The sequence below is a fragment of the Orbicella faveolata genome, unplaced genomic scaffold, assembly GCF_042242905.1.
Source record: "Orbicella faveolata isolate gen_17 unplaced genomic scaffold, um_ofav_v1 contig_24, whole genome shotgun sequence".
Taxonomy (NCBI): Eukaryota; Metazoa; Cnidaria; class Anthozoa; order Scleractinia; family Merulinidae; genus Orbicella; species Orbicella faveolata.
The window spans coordinates 31,284,320-31,304,724 of NW_028301552.1; the positions used below are offsets into that span (position 1 = coordinate 31,284,320).

A 20,405-nucleotide genomic window follows, 5' to 3' on the forward strand; every position below is an offset into this window, starting at 1 on the left:
ACTGCAGGATAGAATGTTTTAGCTGTGACATCGTTATTAACCTATGTAAACATTTCAAACACTCGCCAAATCCTCATCATTAGTTAGCATGAATTTTCCCGCGAAAATTATATTTTTAACGTCACGCTACAAAGAAAAAGAAAGTGATTCCTCAGTTCGCTGGTCTCTCTCTCTCTTTTTTTTTTTTTTCGCTGATGTGTAGAACAACATGCAAGTTAGAGGCGATCGAAGCTTTAACCTAAATTTAATTTTGGCACTTGTGCAATCCCCCTGTTTACATCGATTTCTCGTTTTCGGAGGGTGCGACGCGTTACAGATTTGAAAGATCAGACGACAGGAGTTCACAATGTCAATCTAACTTAAAGATTTATCCTTGATTTTGGAAACATTTAAGCCCCGTCAACACGTATCCGGATATTTTTGAATCCACAAATTTTTCTTTCCGGATACGGCTTCCGTTCACACGCATCCGGCGAATTCTTCAGCGAATCCGGATATTTTTGAGTCCGCTCTCCAAAGTGGAAAAAAATAAAACCGCAACGAATCCGATAACGGGTGGACGGCGAATCCGGATAGTTTCGAATCCGATGACGTAGTAATCTTACCGAACAATAAACCAATATGGCGGCTCAATGTGTAGGCCTAATTTCTCTGGAGTGAATCCGGATACCATCGGATGAGTGTGGGCAGGCGAATTCGATTTGAGTACGCTGCGTGTGGACGGGGAAATTTTTGAATCCGAAAAGAAAATGTTGCGGATTCAAAAATGTCCGGTCACGTGTGGACGGGGCATTAATGTTCTTTCGGATCAGAAAAATCGCCTAGCAGTGCGGGTGCCGGGTCAATTTGTCTTCAATAATTAGCGTGCAAACGAGATGGTCCAGGAAAGACGTCTGACGTGGTGTCCGTATTTGGCACAGTCGAATGTAAGCAATGAGGAAATACAGGCTGCGATAAAACGTCCCTGCTATGATCATAAAGGACAGACAGACGGCTGGAATAAACATTTCAATAAGTGTAATAGTTGCTAGGTCATGATCGCCAGCGGAAGTCCTTCTTGCGTTTAATGTTGCCGTTTGTATCGTCGCAGGTTTGTACATCGTGTTGTTTTCCGCTCTGAAACATTTACTTTCAACAAAACTAATTTGATGTTGCTCCTGTCAATATTTACCACAAAACCCCTTGTTAAATGACCAATTTCGATATATTAAAATTCAGCCTAAAACAATAGCCCTCAGTACGAGGCCGTCCTCGTCTCGTCGAGGACGCCTTTGCCCGACTTGCCATCTTATCGAAAACGTGAGTATTTTGCTCTTGTTTTGCCCTGACAAATGTACCAATCGACCTTATTTTCAGGTATATTGATGAGAATGTTTACTAGGCTCACATTTTTCGTGATTGTAGTGCAGAAATACTGTGCTGAAATACGAAAACAAGATGTCAATAAAAATATTCCTTGTCTTTTCGTGTGTGTTCCAGTCACTGTTCAGTCGCTGTCACGGGTGTACAAGTTCAAAACAAAATACAAACTGTATGCATTGAGAATACATCAGTGTAAGTACAGTCGCTAAAATGTTGTAAGAATGAGTGCCATGAAAGCATCTATCGAGCAAATAAAAAGCACATTTAATTTTCAAACTAATGTTGGTGTTTTTTTTATATATCTACTACCCGGAACTTGATGTAGTGTTTGTTTTATTTTTATAACGCTTGTTACAATTACAGAAGGAAATTGAAATGTTCACCCAAAGTCCAGATTCTTTGGCGACAGGATTCTCAAACGCTGTGGTGGTAAAAAGCCATTTGAAGCAGGTCGATCAGATCAGATTGTTCGCTTAATTTTTTCATAGGGAAATTCTGGTTTCTTTATTCAATACTGACAGAGATGATTGCTTCGCTCATAAAGAAGAATAAATTCAGCATCGACTGTTCACCATCGTTTAAGCTTAATAGGATAAGATTTCTACAATCTCTTTAGTCGAAAGGATGTCATTGCTTTTTTTAATAGCTTTTACGAAGTTCAAGTTATTGAAGTCGCCGTCCTTTACGAAAATACTCATGTTAATCATTTTGTCTTTGGCGACACGACGGGACCCGCGAAAGTTTGCCGCGTGCACTCCCGTTCCCGTCCTGGCCTTCCCGTCTTCGTATCTTAAGGTCCCTGTTGTTCGGCCTAGTTCAGGCAAGACCATGGTTTCGACCCTCCATATGATCTCATCGATCAGTTTCCGGTATTTCTAAAATACTCTGTACGTCTGTGGTTGCTAGCGCAACTCGTACACACAGTGCGGCTTTGCACAAACTTCCACGGTGTGCATCCTTGTGACGGATCGAAAGAGCCTGGTTTCTATTGGCTATAACAGCTAGCCAATGGCGTAATGTATGTTTTGATCCTTATGTGTTTGAAGCTCCACCTCGTTATTTTGTGTTTTTTTACGCCATTTTTTCTAGATTTCTAAGCACTCGATGGCTGATCTGCAGTGTGGAGCTATTTTGATACACACGCACATGTTCCTTTTTGCAAACCCGCGTTTAAAATGGGGTTGATGCTATATGTTGAGTGCGTATTTTTTGCTTTATGCTCCTTTTCGTTAGTCGAGTGCTAGTATATCTCGCACGAGGTAGAACGGGGCCTGTCCACAACAATCATATCAGTGAAAAATGATATGATACACGACTTCTATGGTGCGTGACATCTGTGCGTTTGCCATTGTCTGTTCGGTGTTTTTTCTACAGTCGCTCATATCTGCAAACTCAACAAACACAGTACAACATTTTTGAAACACGAGTCAATATTTGTGAAACACAACAAAAATTTAGAGAAAAGCAACAAATATTTGCCCAACACAGCATGATATTTGTGAAACACAACATAATATCTGTGAAACACAACACAAAATTATCGAAACACAAAACAAAATTATTGCAACTGGCGGACCGCTCGGGTAAGCCTCGGTACGAGAGCATGAAAACGAGGCGGATATCCAAACGTAGAAAGTTTATTCAGCTTGTTGGGGATCTTCCTAACTACGACGTTGGGAAAAGCTAACACATAACTTTTTTCCTACAACGCGGAAAAATAAACGAAAATTTTGCTTCAGAAATGAGTCTTATTTCTCTGTAACAGGCGAATAAACAACCAGTTTAGCTAGAATGAATGAAGGGTATGAGGGTTAATCCCCATTATAGGCCTTACTTCCCCCCCCCCCCCCCCCCCCCGCCCTTCGCTCCTCGGTGGATACATTCTGCACGATGCGTCATGCATTTTATATCAATTTTACATAGTTATCCTGAACTGGAGACATTGCACCTGAGGTCTCACATGATTCAAACGCATAGACAGAAAATCTGGCTTTGAGTTTCACACTAGTGTATGACTTGAAGAAACAGCTGAAAGTCTCGCTAAATGACGGTTTCACTTTCTAGGACTCTTCACTTTAAAAGAACAATCTAGCAGGCTGCATTGAGTGATTTTTGTTCTAGGGTTTCGTTCGCTCTTAAAGGAGCTCAGTCACGGTATTTTGAGTTATTTTGGCCACATACAAAATTACCTTTAAATGGTAGAAAACCTGAAAATAACAGGTTAAGAAGATAGAAAAACACCAACGAGATAATGTTAAACCATAAAGCAACAAGGATGGCTAAGGATGGAGAAGATTAACACGGATTACAAACGACGAATTTGAAAAATTGAGGCTAAACTTTCCAATATCCGCAAACCATGACTGAGCCCCTTAAACACTTAATTTCAAGTATTTATGAAGCATTGTTTAACTGCGTTCCAGGTTGGAATGCAAGTCTGAAAATGAAAAAAAATAGGATTGATGAAATTTGCTTATTTGGTGTGTTACTTATAGAGGCAGTGACTGAACATTGTGCACAATGTACCTCTGCTTTTAGTCAACCGTAGTTTAGTTATTGATTTGCAAAAATGTTGGCATTGAAAGAATCGTAACATAGATTTGCGTGCAGTATCTTCCCGCAGCCTATTACCCTGGTTACTGGATTGACGGCACCCCAAAGGCGGGTTAGTATACAAGGTGGATGCGTGGAGAGCCCTGTAAAGGCAAATCCTGCATACGAACCAAGCGGCCCACTAAGCCGGAGCTTATCCCGGTTTCTCCAGCATGAATTGACTAGGAGTATTTCTACTCGCCCCTGGATGGGATGCTAGTCCATCGCAGGGTTACCCCCCAGTTCCCCGGAACTCATTTATACACCTGAGTGGAGAGAGGCACTGTGAGAGTAAAGTGTCTTGCCCAAGAACACAACACAATGTCCCCGCCCAGGGGTCGAACCCGGACCGTTCGATCCGGAAACGAGAGCACTAACCATGAGGCCACCGCGCCTCCCATGGAGAACCCTGTACCGACTAAAAAGAGGCCACATTTTTGTCGTGATGTCAGGCAGTAAAAGTGATGAAATAGTCGATATATTGAGATGAAGAAGAGAACATCTTGCGAAGTACTTCTTCACGCAATATTCTAGCTGAAATTCACATGGAAGGTCAAATCCTTTATTTATTCATCTACAAAGTTGTAGAAAGAAGCTGCGATTCATTAGCTACTTCACTTAAACGGTCTCGGAATGTCTTAACTACAATAGTTCACCAATGGACACGATTGTCTCACGTGATCAGTTTTGACCAATTACAACAACGAGACGAATTTGCAATTGCTTACAAATAAACAGGGCAAGTATTCAAATTATTTAAGTTGACGCTGTAAAGGAATGAAAGAAGAAAGACGATAAAACGATTCGGAAAAACGAAAGAAAAAGAACAAGAAACGCCATTCCATAATGCCAGCCGGCCGAGCAGTTAATGGCGCATCGGCATGTCCATTTTGCCAAGGGAAATCAAACCTGAACGGACTGCTGTCTTAAAACGGGAACCAAACGTAAGAAGATCATCATTCCTTTGTATTTATTGGTTGAAATTCTCTTGATTGAGTGGGAAACAAGAATATCCTAAATTATATTGGAAATTATGTCAATAAGGATAAGTAGGATAAGTAATACCACATTCTATCGACTTACCTGAGATTTATCAATCACCTCAAAACTAACATGAAATGGCTTTTTTTCTTATCCCCTTCGATGGAAAGAGGAAGTATTATTTAACGAATAAAACAATCCTTCCAAAATTATCCGAAAGCGAGCGGGGCTTTCAAGTATCGTTTCAAATTTTGATAGTGCATGCGTCCCTAGAAACTATACAAATAAGACGAATGAAACACTGAATCTTAATCATTTCCTTGTAATAATTTGAACGCATCTGCCATTTTTCCTGTCACAGTTTTTAACATAGCACACTTCATCAAACAATGGATCGCTGTCATTAGGTGCATGGCCAGATAAACGAATCTGCTGAGGTGTTGGTTTAATGCAGCAGTATTAATTGTCTAAACACAGTAGCCTCGCAATACAATAATAAAGCGTGAAAAAAGTGTGTGTACCTAAAATTACCAAACTTTTATTTCTCTCATCGGAACAACTTCCGCTTACCTTTGTTTTGAGCGACGCGCGCAAAAGCCTTATTTTCTCGTCCGAAAAGGATAAAATGACATAATTTTCGCAGCGTTTTCCCTGCCTTTTGTGGGAGACCGCAGACGTTTCCTAAGTAACGTTTATTTAGTACCGCCGTATCAATTTATTGCGACTGCAAACGCAGCACTTCGAGGTTCAACTTTTCTCTCGCGTTACCGAAAGAGTCTGTTATCAGTGATTTTGATGATGTTTTGATCTCCCCAACTTATTCCTTGTGAACGAATAATTGAACAAGATAGGTTATTTTAACTATGACAACCAATTGCTGTAAGTCAAAACTAGAACGGCTCTGTCATTGTTGACTTATTCGATACATTCATAAAATGTATGAACATCCGACTGATTAAAAAATGAATGGTCGGTCAGCATGGAATACGATATTGAAATGAAAGAATTAAATAATACACATGTAGAAAAATTAGAGGAAGCAGTATAGAATAGATGATATAGATATCTGTAAATTTATATCACAAGGTTCTTCAAAATATTTTGCGCTACTTTTCACCGAACTGTTTACAATAACATGACTTGATTCTTTTTCTTGTTTCATTGTTTGTACACGTAACCTTTCTCTTCCTCGTCCTTCATAACTGATACATCATTTCGCTAAAGTGGCAGTCAAACTTCAGGCTTGGACCGATAAGTCAGTAACTGATTTTAAACTGAGAGATTTTCAAAAATGTTTCGCAAATCGAGCTTCATTTTAATCTTTTGCATCCTGGTGCAGTCGACGACTGGCTCTAGCAAAAGCATAGCTAAATATACCCGCTTGAAAACGGCGTTTGGTGGTAAAACAATGCGGCGAGCTGATCAAACGTTTAACATCCACAACTCGTGCTGCGGGAAGATTGAACGAAAATTATTGACTGATATCAAAGCCAAACTCGACTCTTTGTCTGACAAAGGTGAATTGTCTTTAGTCCATAAGCGGTTCAAATTTTGGTCTGGCGTTAAATTAATCTCGTTCCTAGCTTTGATTACATCTTCGTAACTTTTAACTTCACGTTGTTTTCATCAGGTTCAGTCACCAGGACTGCTTGTCCACAAGGCTGGGTTCTTCATGGAAAGTCATGTTTCCTCATCATCAACATTCCAACACTGAAGTGGAGCGACGCTAGGAGAACTTGCCAGAATCTGGGAGGAGACCTCGCCATAATCAGGTCAGCTGAGGAAAATAACTTTATCTTTGACCTGGTGAAGAAGCAGAAGACAATCACAGATTGGGGCGTGTGGCTTGGTATCACCCGAAAATCCAACAAAAAGATGTATTGGATTGACGACTCTCCACTGACGGGCCACTATTCTTCTTGGGGAAGTGGGGAACCGGGTAGTCCGAATAGCGAGTACTGTAGCAACATGTTTGGCGCGGGAAGCAGACAGGGAAAGTGGAATGACATAGGGTGCTCCCTGAAAGAAGCCCAACTTAAGTACGCCCCAAGTATTCTCTGCCAGAAAAAATCCGACTGAACTAACGTTGGTGCTATTTTCTTTATTTTTACCATGGAAATATATTAATGATCAAACTTGGCTAGAGTAAAAGGTATTTGGCTTATAGTACCCTTGGTATTGTAGAGCAAGTCATTCCCTTGATTCTCGATAATGTTGTCTTTTTTAATCTTAACTGCTGTGGAAGCGAGGTAAAATTACAATAAAAGTGGTGTATGGTTGCAAATTGTCAAACTTATGATTTCTGCCTTTCACATTCCTGACCCGAAATTCTTGAACAAATTTGCAATTGATTTCGAAGATCACAAAACTATTCGGCAGAATTAGAACAGCCCTTGGAACGATGAAAATCTATATCCCCAGTAAGTAGGTTTGGAGAATAAATAATATAATGATTTGAAGTATATATGAAATAATTCATATTTGAACTGCGGTTGTAGATGAAAGTGAAGAATGATCATCGCAGTAAATTTTCCAATTTAAGCAATTGGAAAGAAGAAGCCTGAAAACATCAGGGCTTCAACGGAATTCGAACCCGTGACCTCCGCGACCGCAGTTCAACATGAACTCAATTAATTGACATCGCTCCCAATGTGTGGCTTCATAGCTCAGTTGGTAGTGCATCGCAACGGTATTCGCGGAGGTCACGGGTTCGAATTCCGTTGAAGCCCTGATTTTTTCAGGCTTCTTCTTTCCAATTGCTTAAATTGAAAAATTTACTGCGATGATCATTCTTCACTTTCAAATAATATAATATAAATAATAATATCATTACAGCCACACATAACAGCACAATTATGGAAAGGATAGTTCTTCCAGCATAGTCTTGGTCTTTACGCTGCGATTTAAAGATCCTGCAGACTGAAATGGAGAAATGTACTTCTCGATTCCTTTAGATGGAAACTGCGGCAAAACGTAGGGATTTTATTGTCGTGAACTTTGCTGCCGATTGCTGGAGTTCACGAATGACCAAGTTTCACACTCAAACAATGCAAAATTGCACCGAAAAACTCTTGTTCACTTTGTGGGCAAAATTACAGTAATGACTACTGTCATATTTGGCAGAATAATTTTACTAATGTATTAAAATGAACAAAGGGAAAGGGTCATGAGCTGGTTTCGACTTCAGGGCGTGAGATCAAATTTTCAAATTTGGACCTTTGTGTGTATCGGGTCAGTGGCGCCCTCTGAGTAAGAGACGTCTGAGATGAGCACCCCTTTCTACCGTTTCCATGACAGCCCTAGCCTCCTAAGTGTCTTAAAAAATACCAAAATATGGGGTTTGTACCAGTTAGTGCTTTCTTCTGTAAGAGATTTCCACTAAGAAGTTATTCTCTCTTTCATCAGTCTTGGAAATGCCCTACGCTTTACAGCCCTCAAATGACTCTTAAATGAGAATAAAACTTGTCTGCGCTAAAAACGGCAAAAGAAATGTCACGATCTAACTTTTCTTTGAACCGTTCTAAGCACTAATTATTTGCTGAGATGCGACATATCTAGACATATCTTAGAAACATTTATAGCCCTATCAGGATTGGTATCATACATTCTCTAACAAAAAGGGGATCCTGAGCACTTCCCTTACAGCCTGTAGCTGAGTCCCCATTAACAACTATCTTACACATAAAGGATTGATGGAAATTTCAACAGCTAGCTAAAATGGTTTAAATTGGTTTAAACTTGGCTCCAGGAATTTATAAAAGCAAACAAACCTATAAACAAGGAAACAAAACTGGCAAAGTGTGCAGCAGCGCAAGAAACGTCACATGATACATCAGGTGATCGACAAGAGAAATCGTAAAGTGTCTCGTGTGTTTAGTGAAATGATAGCACGATATACACAGCGAAAAGAAGTGGTCGATGCCTTGATGTCAAGGGAAAAATCAGTCAGTTTATAGTCCTCAGAGAATCTTAACAAGTTTTGTTGAAAGCCGCTGCCTGGAAGGTTGACATTGAAGTTGAAATTACAATTTCTTGCGGACGGGTAAAACTTTTGAAGGGACTTGCGGAGTTGCTCTGCCGACATTGCTTCAAAAGTAGTTGTAAGTGCTTCCTGCATTTGAAACCATTCTGTGAAATATTTTACAGAATTCCATTGTCGACATTGTTTTAATTTCGCTACCTCGAAACAATAACAAATCTTGTGTCGGTTTAGGCGATAACTTCACGGCTAAAAATAATAAAACCGCACTTGTAGAAACCACCAAGCCGAATTTTATAGCCTTCTTGGTGTTCTCAGGGACAGCTGCCTCGTTTACCGCTAGAATTTCTCTTCTGTCACGGTAGCAAACCGGGAAGCCATTTTGCTTACGACCTTCGCGCCCCAGCTCGGAAAAGCAAACACTATACCGAGTTTGGGTAACCAATCAGAATGCGCGAAAAGTACTATCCACTGGTTTGGCATATATTAATTGACTTAACCGATGCATCCGTTATGCTTTAAGTTGTTTAGTGCGGGAAAAATAAAGCGATTTAAAATGACTCAAGTCTTTTTAGCGATTTATTGTTATTTATAGTACATTAATAGCGCTAATCCACTGCACTCAGACATACATAAAGCAATAGTACTCGCGATAACTTTTTCACTGTCAAAACAGGAAATCAGACGGGTTTTTCGCTTTCAACTTAGCCGTGCCGTTTTGGTCCGTTTTTTTAACCGTAAAATTGTTCACACGGAAATGTTTCCGTTTATAAATTAACGCCTAACAAAGCGGGGAAAACACTGCTACGGTTCAGTCCCACTTCAAATCACGAGATTTTCGTGTCCAATTGTTATTTGGTTAAAAACCGAAAATCGAAATAGTTTTTTTTTATTTATTTAATATTTTTTTTTTATTTGTTCACATACAGAATAACATACAAAATAACCGTAGAGGAAAAAAGCTACATAATTACTTACATTAAAATACCTAAAACAGGTTTAACAACAAACGATAAAACTAGTGGTAACAATACCTAAATAAAAAGAAAGAAAAAAAAAAGGCGACTCCTCTGCCCGGTTTTTAGTTTTTTTAAATATTATTATCCAATAACTACGTACTTGATATAGTAATTCTATTAACAACAATTACTAATAATTAAGAATTAATCATAGATACAATTAAGAAATAAGCAGTGCAGAAAGGTTTCCGAGATAAGTAATTTAAATTAAAAATATTGGTGGTATGTCTAAATCTCAATTGCACTTTGGCCTTGGTTCGCTTGCAGAAAGTAGATAGATGGCTTTTATGGTACTGTGATGTTGAGAAGTGGAAGTAAAGGAGATTTAGTCGAAGTGAAAACTTAGAGGTGTCCGGTCTCAGACCCAGATATATGGCGGTGTGATTTGAATAGTCTATCGTCATGAGATTGGCCTGCTTAAGTTTTTCAGTCAAATTTTCCCAAAAGGTGGCTACTATTGTACAGTTCCAGAAGAGGTGGATCAGGTTTTCGGGATGGTTGGTACAAAAGGAGCAGTTCGGGTCCTGCTCTATATAACAATTTTGGTTAAGAGAAGGTTCGTTGGTAAAATACGATAAAGGAATCTGAATTGAAAGTTTACGAGTTTTGTGCTTTTTGTGCACCTAGCTGCCAGGCAATAGACGCTAGTCCGGTCAGCAGAACATCTTTCATCAGATTTAATGCTGTCATTCCATTTCCCTTGGCTTTTAAAAGGAACGGCGCTTTTAAAAGAGAGGAGCTTCTGGTATACAACTCTGTTCGCTTTATCGTTCTTAATAAAAGTCTCGGAGAAGGTATCGGGAGCGTCTGTGCTACTAGGTTCTTTACCAAGAAAATTAGTGTTATAATGGTGCCGAAGGGCAGAAATAAGGCCGAAATACTTAATGGGTTGTATTCGTATATTGTAAGTGCTGATAAAATCTGCAAGGGGGAGAAAACTGCGCGAGTCCGTCATTAACTGGCTACCTTAGTGATTCCATCCAGGAAAAGATGTTTGTAGAAGACCGGTCTGTTTTCGATCCTAATTAGCGAATTATGCCGTATGTGTTGTTCAAGAAATTGCTGCTCGGTTTCGATTTTATCATCAAAGTTAACCTCTGACCATATTTCTAAAATTTCTTGTAGAAAAGGGTCTTGGACCGATATCAACTTTGAAGTGTCAAGCTTGTTGAAATTACATGTAAAGACTAGTTTGTCGCCATATTTCCTAAGTTCAAGTTCAAAAAAATCTTTCCATTTTCCGCGGTTAGAATCATCATCATCATCATCATTTCTCGTCGCGCCAGTAGGCGCATAAGGCCGTCACGCTTTCCGACCAACATTCCCTGTTCCGTGCCACCGCTTTAGCTACTTCCCAGCTCTTCCACCCCGTCTTGGTTCTTTCCTTCTCCACCGTCCTTCTCCAAGTTGTCTTTGGCCTCCCTCTCGCTCTTCGACCTTCTGGTCTCCATCCCAATGCTGTGAAGCAGTCGTTCGCACCCTCTCTCCTGAGTATGTGTCCCAACCAGTTCCACCTTCTTCGTCGTACCTCGCAGCTTATGTCATTGACCTCTGCCATTTCAACCACTCTCTTGTTTGTAATTCTTTGCTTTCCTATTTAATTCTCAGTATCCGTCTCAGACACTGGCATTGGAAATTGCTCAGTTTTCGTTCATCAGCTTTAGTGATCTTCCATGTTTCACAGCCATATAGCAGGACCGGTCGAACTAAAGTCTTGAATAGGCGTATCTTGGTTCTCCTTCCTATTCCTCTGGTTGCCCATACCTTCCCTAGTCTCTGAAATGCTCCACGTGCCTTCTGCAGTCGGTTCGTAATATCTCTACTGCCTCCTCCTTCTTTGTTTACTGTAGCACCTAGGCATACAAATTCCTCAACGTCTTCTACTTCCTCACCATTAACCACGACGTCCTCTAAACTATGAGCAAACTCAGTCCTCAGTGTTTTACACTTTCTTGCATTAAGTTTGAGGCCTACTCTGGCTGCTTCTTCTGCTAGTCTCCCATTCTTTTCCTGCAAGTCGCTAATCTTGGATGGCAGTAGTGCAGTATCGTCCGCAAAGTCAAGATCCTCCAGCACCGTTGTGAAATTCCACCGTATTCCTCTTCTCTTGTCTGCTGTTGCCTCCCTCATGGTCCAATCTAAGGCCAGTAAGAATAAGAATCCTGACATCACACACCTGCTTTACTCCATTCTGATGTCTCACTTCCATCAACAACTGCACACTCGAAGCCCTGGTATTTGCCTGCGATCACTCTCACCATCTTATGTGGTATCCCATAGCTTTTCATGATGTTCCATAGGCTTTCTCTGTGTACCGAATCAAAGGCTTTTTCAAAATCCACAAAGTGCACATACAGGCCCGCCCTCCACTCATTTGCCTGCTCCAAGATGTTTCTTAGTATAAAGATCTGTTCAGTTGTACTTCTCTTTGATCTAAACCGCCCAGCCTGCTCGTTTCGAAGCTTCTTGTCTACACCTCTCTTGATCCTCTTTAGCAGCATCCTACAGAATATCTTACTAACTACGGGTAGTAAAGTCACTCCTCTCCAGTTGTTACAATCCCGCAAATCACCTTTCTTAAATATCTTGACAGTCAGTCCCTTCTTCCACATTTCCGGCCACCTCTCAGTCTCCCAAAGCCGGTTATAGCATCTGGTCGACCTATGTGCAGTGTCTTCCATGTCCGCTCTCAATAGCTCTGGGCCCACTTCATCTACTCCAGGCGCTTTCACTGGCTTTGTCCCCTTTAGTGCGTCCTTAACCTCTTGTAATCGCCATCTTCCTAAATCTATTTCCCCGATCTCTTCCGGTTCTTCTATCTCATCCTCTTCCACAGGATTCACTGGGTCATCTCTGTTTAATATTTCACTAAAGTGCTCTACCCATCTCTGCAGCCTCTCTTGCATTTCTGTCTTAAGCACTTCCTGTTTGTCTTTCACGCCTACTTCTTCTCTCCTCCGTTCCCCGGCTATTGTCTTGGTTATGCTGTATAGTCCCTTATTTCTACCATTCTCAGCGGCCTTTTCTGCTGCTGAAGCCCTCTTCTCTATCCAATTCCTCTTATCCTCCCTAGCACTCCTTTTCACTTCCTTGTCCTTCGCATCATATTCCTCTCTCCTTCTCTGTTTTAGTCGTTCCGATCTAGCACCCTCCATTTTCAATTTTGCCTCTTTCCTCTCCTTGATCTTTTCCCACGTTTTGTCACCTATCCACGGTTTGCTCTGCTTTTTAGACCTCCCGATAACTTTCTTTGCAGTCTCCCTATACGTTGCTAAAATCGGATCGTGCTCTTCCTCCGGATCCTCTATATCTCCTAGGGCTTCCTAGGGCGGTTAGAATCGTCAAGGTATTTTTTAATCCAAACAGTCTTGAGCCATTTGGTAAACGAAGCAATGTCACCCATTTTTAACCCTCCGTTTTTATAGTCGTTTATCATGATTTGCATAAACTTTCAAGTTGTGTATTTTGCGGATAACTTCCAAGAATTTGGGATCCTTAACGCAGTTTATGAAAAAATATTCAAGCTACATATTTTTATTGAATCAAGGCAGGAGTATTTTTAAAAAGGACTCTCATTTATAAGGGAAGATGCGGCATTCTGTTTTGCTCTTTATTTTCGTTTCATGCTCGTCTAGTTCATGCCACGCAACATGATTTATCTTTTGCAGTCAAACACGGTTTTCTAAAAGAATTGGCGATTGCTAAGACTGCTAAATATATTTGAACTACTAGTAAAATAACTGGCTAAACTATCGTCAATGCAGATTTTCCTTGGGACTTGGCAAGAACATTGGTTCGTTAATAATCCCGCACAATTCCCCGCACAATCGAAGGTTTAATTCTCCCGCACAACGTGCCTCCAAATTCACACGTTATTTTTTTTCCTGCACCCTACTAGAAAGCCAACTAACTTGGAGGTAAGATACTTAATTCAAGTTACCGAAAGTTTTATCTTTACAACTTTGGAGATCGACATATTTTGCGCGGTGCAAGAAACAAGTCGCATGTTTTTAATGAGCTACGAGTCCAAAAACGTTTTCGTATTTAGCTCGTTTTATTGCAATATGATTTGTTTTATTGCAATGTTCTAAATAATAACAGCAGTAGCCACATACCGTCATTGACTGCCTATTTTTTGCCAGTGTTTTCGTAGATTGAACTCATACCGCAATCGGCTCAGTTGTTATCTCACGAGAACCTTTCGAGCGTGAACTTTGCTTACCTGCATGCTGGTTTTCAAACAATATAATTCGTGGACCGACCCCTTCTGAAAACGATCCACATCTTTGTATGTGAGGTGAATGTATAAGGCGCGATTCTTGCCAAAACGTTCTTCGCAAAACACCGCATTCTGTCACGAAGAGCGAGCAATGTCGTGTTTCTCGTCCCCAGTTTCCATGGTCTACGCATAGAACGCCTGGGACCATGACCCCTCTTTTGGCGACCAAAACGCTAGCATTTTGAGACTCGGGCTTTCCTACGGAAGCCCGAGTAATAAAGAGGGCGAGTTTTCAAATTATTTAAGTAGACGCTGTAAAGGAATGAAAGAAGAAAGAAGATAAAGCGATTCGGAAAAGCGAAAGAAAAAGAAAAAGAAACGCCATTCCATAATGCCAGCCGGCCGAGCAGTTAATGGCGCATCGGCGTGTCCATTTTGCCAAGGGAAATCAAACCTGAACGGACTGCTGTCTTAAAACGGGAACCAAACGTAAGGAGATCATCATTCCTTTCTATTTATTTGTTGAAATTCTCTTGATTGAGTGGGAAACAAGAATATCCTAAATTATATTTTGGAATTATGTCAATAAGGATATCTAGGATAAGTAATACCACATTCTATCGACTTACCTGAGATTTATCGATCACCTCAAAACTAACATGAAATGGCCTTTTTTCTTATCCCCTTCGATGGAAAGAGGAATATTATTTGACGAATAAAACAATCCTTCAAAAATTATCCGAAAGCGAGCGGAGTTTTCAAGTATCGTTTCAAATTTTTGATAATGCATGCGTCCCTAGAAACTGTACAAATAAGACGAATGAAACTCTGAATCTTAATCATTTCCTTGTAAATTAATAATTTGAACGCATCTGCCATTTTTCCTGTCACAGTTTTTAACATAGCACACTTCATCAAACAATGGATCCCTGTCATTAGGTGCATGGCCAAATAAACGAATCTGCTGAGGTGTTGGTTTAATGCAGCAGTATTAATTGTCCAAACACAGTCGCGTCGCAATACAATAATAAAACGTGAAAAAAGTGTGTACCTAAATTACCAAACTTTTATTTCTCTCATCGGAACAACTTCCGCTTACCTTTGTTTTGAGCGACGCAAATGCCTTGTTTTGTCGTCCAAAAAGAATAAAATGACATAATTTGCGGGGCGTTTTCCCTGCCTTTCGTAGGAGACCGCAGACGTTTCCTAAGTAACGTTTATTTAGTACCTCCTTATTAATTTATTGCGACGGCAAACGCAGCACTTCGAGGTTCAACTTTTCTCTCGCGTTACCGAAAGAGTCTGTTGTCAGCGATTTTGATGATGTTTTGATCTTCCCAACATATTCCTTGTGAACGAATAATTGAACAAGATAGGTTATTTTACCTATGACAACCAATTGCTGTAAGTCAAAACTAGAACGGCTCTGTCATTGTTGACTTATTCGATGTATTCATAAAATGTATTAACATCCGACTGATTAAAAATGAATGGGTCGGTCAGTATGGAATACGGTATTGAAATGAAAGAATTAAATAATACACATGGAAAAAAATTGGAGGAAGCAGTATTGAATAGATGATATAGATATCTGTAAATTTATATTACAAGGTTCTTCAAAATATTTTGCGCTACTTTTCACCGAACTGTTTACAATAACATGACTTGATTCTTTTTCTTGTTTCATTGATTGTACACGTAACCTTTCTCTTTCTCGTCCTTCATAACTGATACATCATTTCACTAAAGTGGCAGTCAAACTTCAGCCTTGGACCGATAAGTCAGTAACTGATATTAAACTGAGAGATTTTCAAAAATGTTTCGCAAATCGAGCTTCATTTTAATCTTTTGCATCCTGGTGCAGTCGACGACTCTACCAACGGCAAAGCTAAATATGCCCGCTTGAAAACGGCGTTTGGTGGCAAAACAATGCGGCGAGCTGACCAAACGTTTAACATCCACAACTCGTGCTGCGGGAAGATTGAACGAAACCTCTTGACTGATATCAAAGCCAAAATCGACTCTTTGTCTGACAAAGGTGAATTGCCTTTAGTCCATAAGCGGTTCACATTTTGGTCTGGCGTTTAATTAATCTCGTTCGTAGCTTTGATTACATCTTGGTAACTTTTAACTTCACGTTGTTTTCATCAGGTTCGGTCAACAGAACTGCTTGTCCACAAGGTTTGGTTCTTTATGAAAAGTCATGTTTCCTGATCATCAACATTCCAACACTGAAGTGGAGCGACGCTCGAAGAACTTGCCAGAATCTGGGAGGGGACCTCGCCATAATCAGGACAGCTGGCGAAAATAACTTCGTCTTTGGCCTGCTGAAGAAGCAGAAGACGATCACAATTTGGGGCGTGTGGCTTGGTTTTATCCGAAAGTCCGACAACAAGTTTTACTGGATTGACGACACTCCACTGAAGGGTCATTATTCTCCGTGGGGAACTGGCGAACCAAACAATTTCTCTAACAACGAGTACTGTAGCAACATGTTCGGAAAAGGAGGTACGTCTCCAGGAAAGTGGAACGACTTATTGTGCTCCCTGAAAGAGAGCCAATTGAAGTACGCCCTAAGTATTCTGTGCCAGAAGACGGCCAATTGAACTAATGGTGCGTCTATTTTCTCGATTTTACCGTAGAATTATATCAAAATCAAACTGTTTTTGGCCAGGTTATAAGGTATTTCGCTTATTGTACAGTAGTTATTGTCAGACAAGTCATTCTGTTGATGCCAATCGTTTTATCTTTTCGTTTGAGCTGCTGTGTAATTTTGATGGCGTTAAAATAAAAGTGGTGCATGGTTGCAAATTGTCAAACGTTGTAATTATATATGCTCCTATTTTTAAAAAAATTCCTTACCCTTACAAATTTTAAATTTGGAAGATCGCTAAGTATTTTTGATGCGATTTTGTTGAGGGGTTAACAATAAGAACAAAATCAAATATTTTAGAAAGATGACGAAAATCGGTATTCCATATAGTTAGTTTCGGGAACAAAACAAAATAGTAAAACATACATGACGAAAGATGTACAACAATTAGGCTAATTAGAAAAGATATTCCCTGTAACAAGTATTGGTCAGTAAGCTGCAATCTGAACATCCTGCAGAAGTGGGACAATATAGTCAAGAGGAAAATTGTGGTTAAAAGTTGTGGTTAAAAATTTATTTATTCAGTCATGAGCTTCGCAAAACCAGGCTCGAGGTCAGCAATGACCGAGTTTCATACTCAAACAGTGAAAAATTGTCACTGAAAAACTCGTGTTCACATTTTAGGCAAAATTACAATAATGACTACCGTCATATTTGGCAAACGTACTCTACTAAAGTATTTACAGAACAAAAAGGGGTGGCATTTGCTGGTTTTGACACGAGAGGATCAAATTAAATTTGGGCCTTTGCGTGTACCAGGTCAGTGGCGGCCTCTGAGATAACTTGGAGATCATGACAGTACATGCTCCACAGCCTCCCTCACCACATCCAAGCTTGGTGCCTGTTAATGCCACTGAATTACTGTTAAGGTGACATTTAATCAAATGTATATTGTGTTCTTGACTTGGGCACGGCGAGTATGACTTATGTCCCTTTTCGAGCGGTTTTCATTCGGAATAAGGTAAAATGGAAACCAAAGTAATTACTCTTGTCAATCACAAACGACAGAGACAATCCAGTGAGCAAATCAAAACAAAGCAAATGCATGTAGCGGACGCAAAGCACGGGAAAACGTGCGCGAGCTATTGTAGTCACAATTGGTCTTGGCTTTACTTCTGATTGGATGGCAAAGCGTCGGAAACTTTAAGCTAATTGCGTAGCGTAGCAATACAAAACCAAAGCAAATGCGAATTAGTTTCGACACTCGAGTGAAAACCGCTCTAATCCCAGTGAATTTATCACTGTCAAGATGTATTATCAAGTAATCGTCATATTATGATCATAAAACTTTTGCTTGGACGAGGGCTCAACTAGTTGACGTCACGCAATTAGACTAGTAACTTATTCTCGAGTGGAGAATTGACAGCTCAATTTTGCATCGCCTTGGGAGAGAGAATTTCGTGATAAACTAAAAGAACGTTTCGCAACGAAAGATTAATCAGAGGATACAATGATTTCGAAGATATTCAAGCAAAGTCATCTCAGGCTGTGCATTTTGCTCTATGACCTAAAAATAATGTGGGTAGTTAGTCAGCACGTCAGAATGTGCAAAGGAGTTCTACTTTTAACCGGTCATGTTGATTGACGAGTACATAAAATTCGCTTAGCTTTAGCTAACTTGAGCACAGATCCTGGTTTAACTATTCCAAAAAGGAGGTAGTAGCGGCCCCTTAGCTTGAACGATTCGGAGACAATAACTCGAGCGTGACTTACTAGTATAATGAGAAAAAAATCATTGACCGTGGAGGAACATTTGTTCAATGGTGCTAGCCTCAGCGAAGCTTTTTAGAGTGGAGCTCAATGGTCTTCGATTTTACTCTGAAGACACAATCTTACTGAGGCACTGAGGGTAAAGACTGAGAGAAAAAGCAGATTACAGAGACCGAATTTTTTAGAGACTGATCTTTCTGAACAAAGGCTTCCAAACGGCTATGCAAATGATGCCTGTTTACCTTGAAAACCCCCTTTGCTTTTAACAATTAGTGCAACTGAAGGAACTGAAAAGTTGAAACTGATCGCCATCGCCGCTCTGAAAACGAGAGTTCTACTGAAATTAAGTTTGTGCAGGGTTGAAAGTCTGCAGTTCACAAATATGTTACACTGACCCAGAAATAAACACTGCTGAGATTTGCATACCTTTCTTCCATTGACAAAGAAACTGATTTCTTGATTATATGTGTTTGGCATCTTTCTTCAGTTTCTTCGCTCGTGGTAGAGGCTCACGTTTGCTGGGATAAAAAGCTTACCTATCTGTTTGTAGTAAATGCTTGGAGGTCAAGAATTAGATGTCCGTAGACTCCGCGAATTAAGAGCGTGCGAAAACAATGATGTCTGTTTTAAGTCTGTTAGAGTTGCAGCTCCTAATTTATGCATACATCAGTCAGTTCCAGAAGGCTAACCGTGACTATTTGCCACTATTCGTGACTATTTAACAATTAGACCCGTAGCCCGCAAGGGCTACGGGTCATATTGTTTGAGTATCACCCAACTAGTCGGACAGAAAAGGCAATAATGAAGTTAGCAAATGCAAGTTGAAGATATATTTATTTGGGAATAAAACGAAAGGAAGCGTCGCGCTCGATTACGCAAATTTCGCTACTCGAGGACTATTACTAATAGTCCTCTAGTAGCGTAGCCAATTAAAATGCAGGATTTGCATTAGTCCACTAGTTGGGTGATATAATACTAAATGCCACTATTCGTGACTATTTGCCACTGTTCGTGACTATTGCCACTATTGCCACTATTCGTGTCTATTTAATAATAATAATAATAATAATAATAATGATGATGATGATGATGATGATGATGACGATGATGATAATGGTAATGGTAATGGTAATGATAATGATAATAATACTTTATTTATATAGCGCTATTTCTATTACTATCCAATAGCGCTTTACAATGAGTTTAAAAATATCTCACCAATAAAAATTAGTACAGGTAATGATACGGTTTCGAGCAGGAGCCATAATCGGGGACGGAGACCGTAAGTCTCGGGATTCGCGCGCACCTATGATATGGGACAATTTTTCTATTTTAGAACAAATTGCGCCATCCTGACGTCATATATCCGCGCGGATTCACGCACATGTCAGGGGCTCTCGCGTGGATGTTGTCACGTTGCGTGATCAAATGGTGAGAGTTGAGAGATTCTCTTGCGTATTTTTCACAACGATGGCAGGGAATAAGGCAGGGAATACGAACCAGGGCGCTTATATATATAGGTTATTGACCAAGCTTGTTCGGTCAAGATGGCTGGATATTGGCCACGTTCTTTTTTTGCGAGTTTATGGACCTCGACTCCGTCTCGGTCCATAAACTCGCAAAAACAGAACTTGACCAATATCCAGCCATCTTGACCGAACAAGCTTGGTCAATAAGGGATTTATTATATGGCTTTCGGGGAAACTTTTCTTGCGGGACACGGCGGGTAGTCCCGAGCGGGCAAGATGGCCCCATCTTGCCCGCTCGGGTAGCCAATCACAGCGCAGGATTTGATTCATCTTGCCCGCTCGCGGAGCTTGCCATATAATAAGTAGTTTTATGCTCTGAGCTAACGGAAAGGGTGGGTTTTTCAGGGTCGAAAACAAGACT

The 20,405-nt window shown here is 40.3% G+C and overlaps 2 protein-coding genes, 1 long non-coding RNA gene and 1 pseudogene across 3 annotated transcripts; 2 read left to right on the plus strand and 2 right to left on the minus strand.

The window, feature by feature from the left end:
- The first annotated feature begins 6,110 nt into the window (after nt 1-6,110).
- On the plus strand, nt 6,111-7,219 carry LOC149111313 (perlucin-like protein). The gene is made up of 2 exons (XM_089292712.1): nt 6,111-6,452; nt 6,566-7,219. The coding sequence occupies exons 1-2, from the start codon at nt 6,227-6,229 to the stop codon at nt 7,012-7,014; spliced, it is 675 nt and encodes a 224-aa protein (XP_089148838.1). The 5' UTR covers nt 6,111-6,226; the 3' UTR covers nt 7,015-7,219.
- A 2,654-nt stretch (nt 7,220-9,873) lies between these two features.
- LOC149111314 (uncharacterized) lies at nt 9,874-13,422 on the minus strand (annotated as a pseudogene).
- Nucleotides 13,423-15,854: 2,432 nt separating this feature from the next.
- Nucleotides 15,855-16,971, plus strand: LOC110064994 (CD209 antigen-like protein A). The gene is made up of 2 exons (XM_020772095.2): nt 15,855-16,190; nt 16,304-16,971. Exons 1-2 carry the CDS (start codon nt 16,082-16,084, stop codon nt 16,756-16,758), a joined length of 564 nt encoding a protein of 187 aa, XP_020627754.2. The 5' UTR covers nt 15,855-16,081; the 3' UTR covers nt 16,759-16,971.
- Nucleotides 16,972-17,291: 320 nt separating this feature from the next.
- LOC110064995 (uncharacterized) lies at nt 17,292-19,180 on the minus strand. The gene is made up of 3 exons (XR_016208147.1): nt 18,942-19,180; nt 18,255-18,312; nt 17,292-17,658 (listed from the first exon to the last, which is right to left on the minus strand). It is a non-coding gene; the product is annotated as an uncharacterized LOC110064995 (long non-coding RNA).
- Between the last annotated feature and the right edge of the window lie 1,225 nt (nt 19,181-20,405).

Bases quoted from the DNA above. Each gene is read 5' to 3' on its own strand.
- LOC149111313 (XM_089292712.1), top strand. From the start codon at position 6,227: ATGTTTCGCAAATCGAGCTTCATTTTAATCTTTTGCATCCTGGTGCAG. The intron at 6,453-6,565 runs GTGAATTGTCTT...TGTTTTCATCAG, and splicing joins CGACTCTTTGTCTGACAAAG to GTTCAGTCACCAGGACTGCT.
- LOC110064994 (XM_020772095.2), top strand. From the start codon at position 16,082: ATGCGGCGAGCTGACCAAACGTTTAACATCCACAACTCGTGCTGCGGG. The intron at 16,191-16,303 runs GTGAATTGCCTT...TGTTTTCATCAG, and splicing joins CGACTCTTTGTCTGACAAAG to GTTCGGTCAACAGAACTGCT.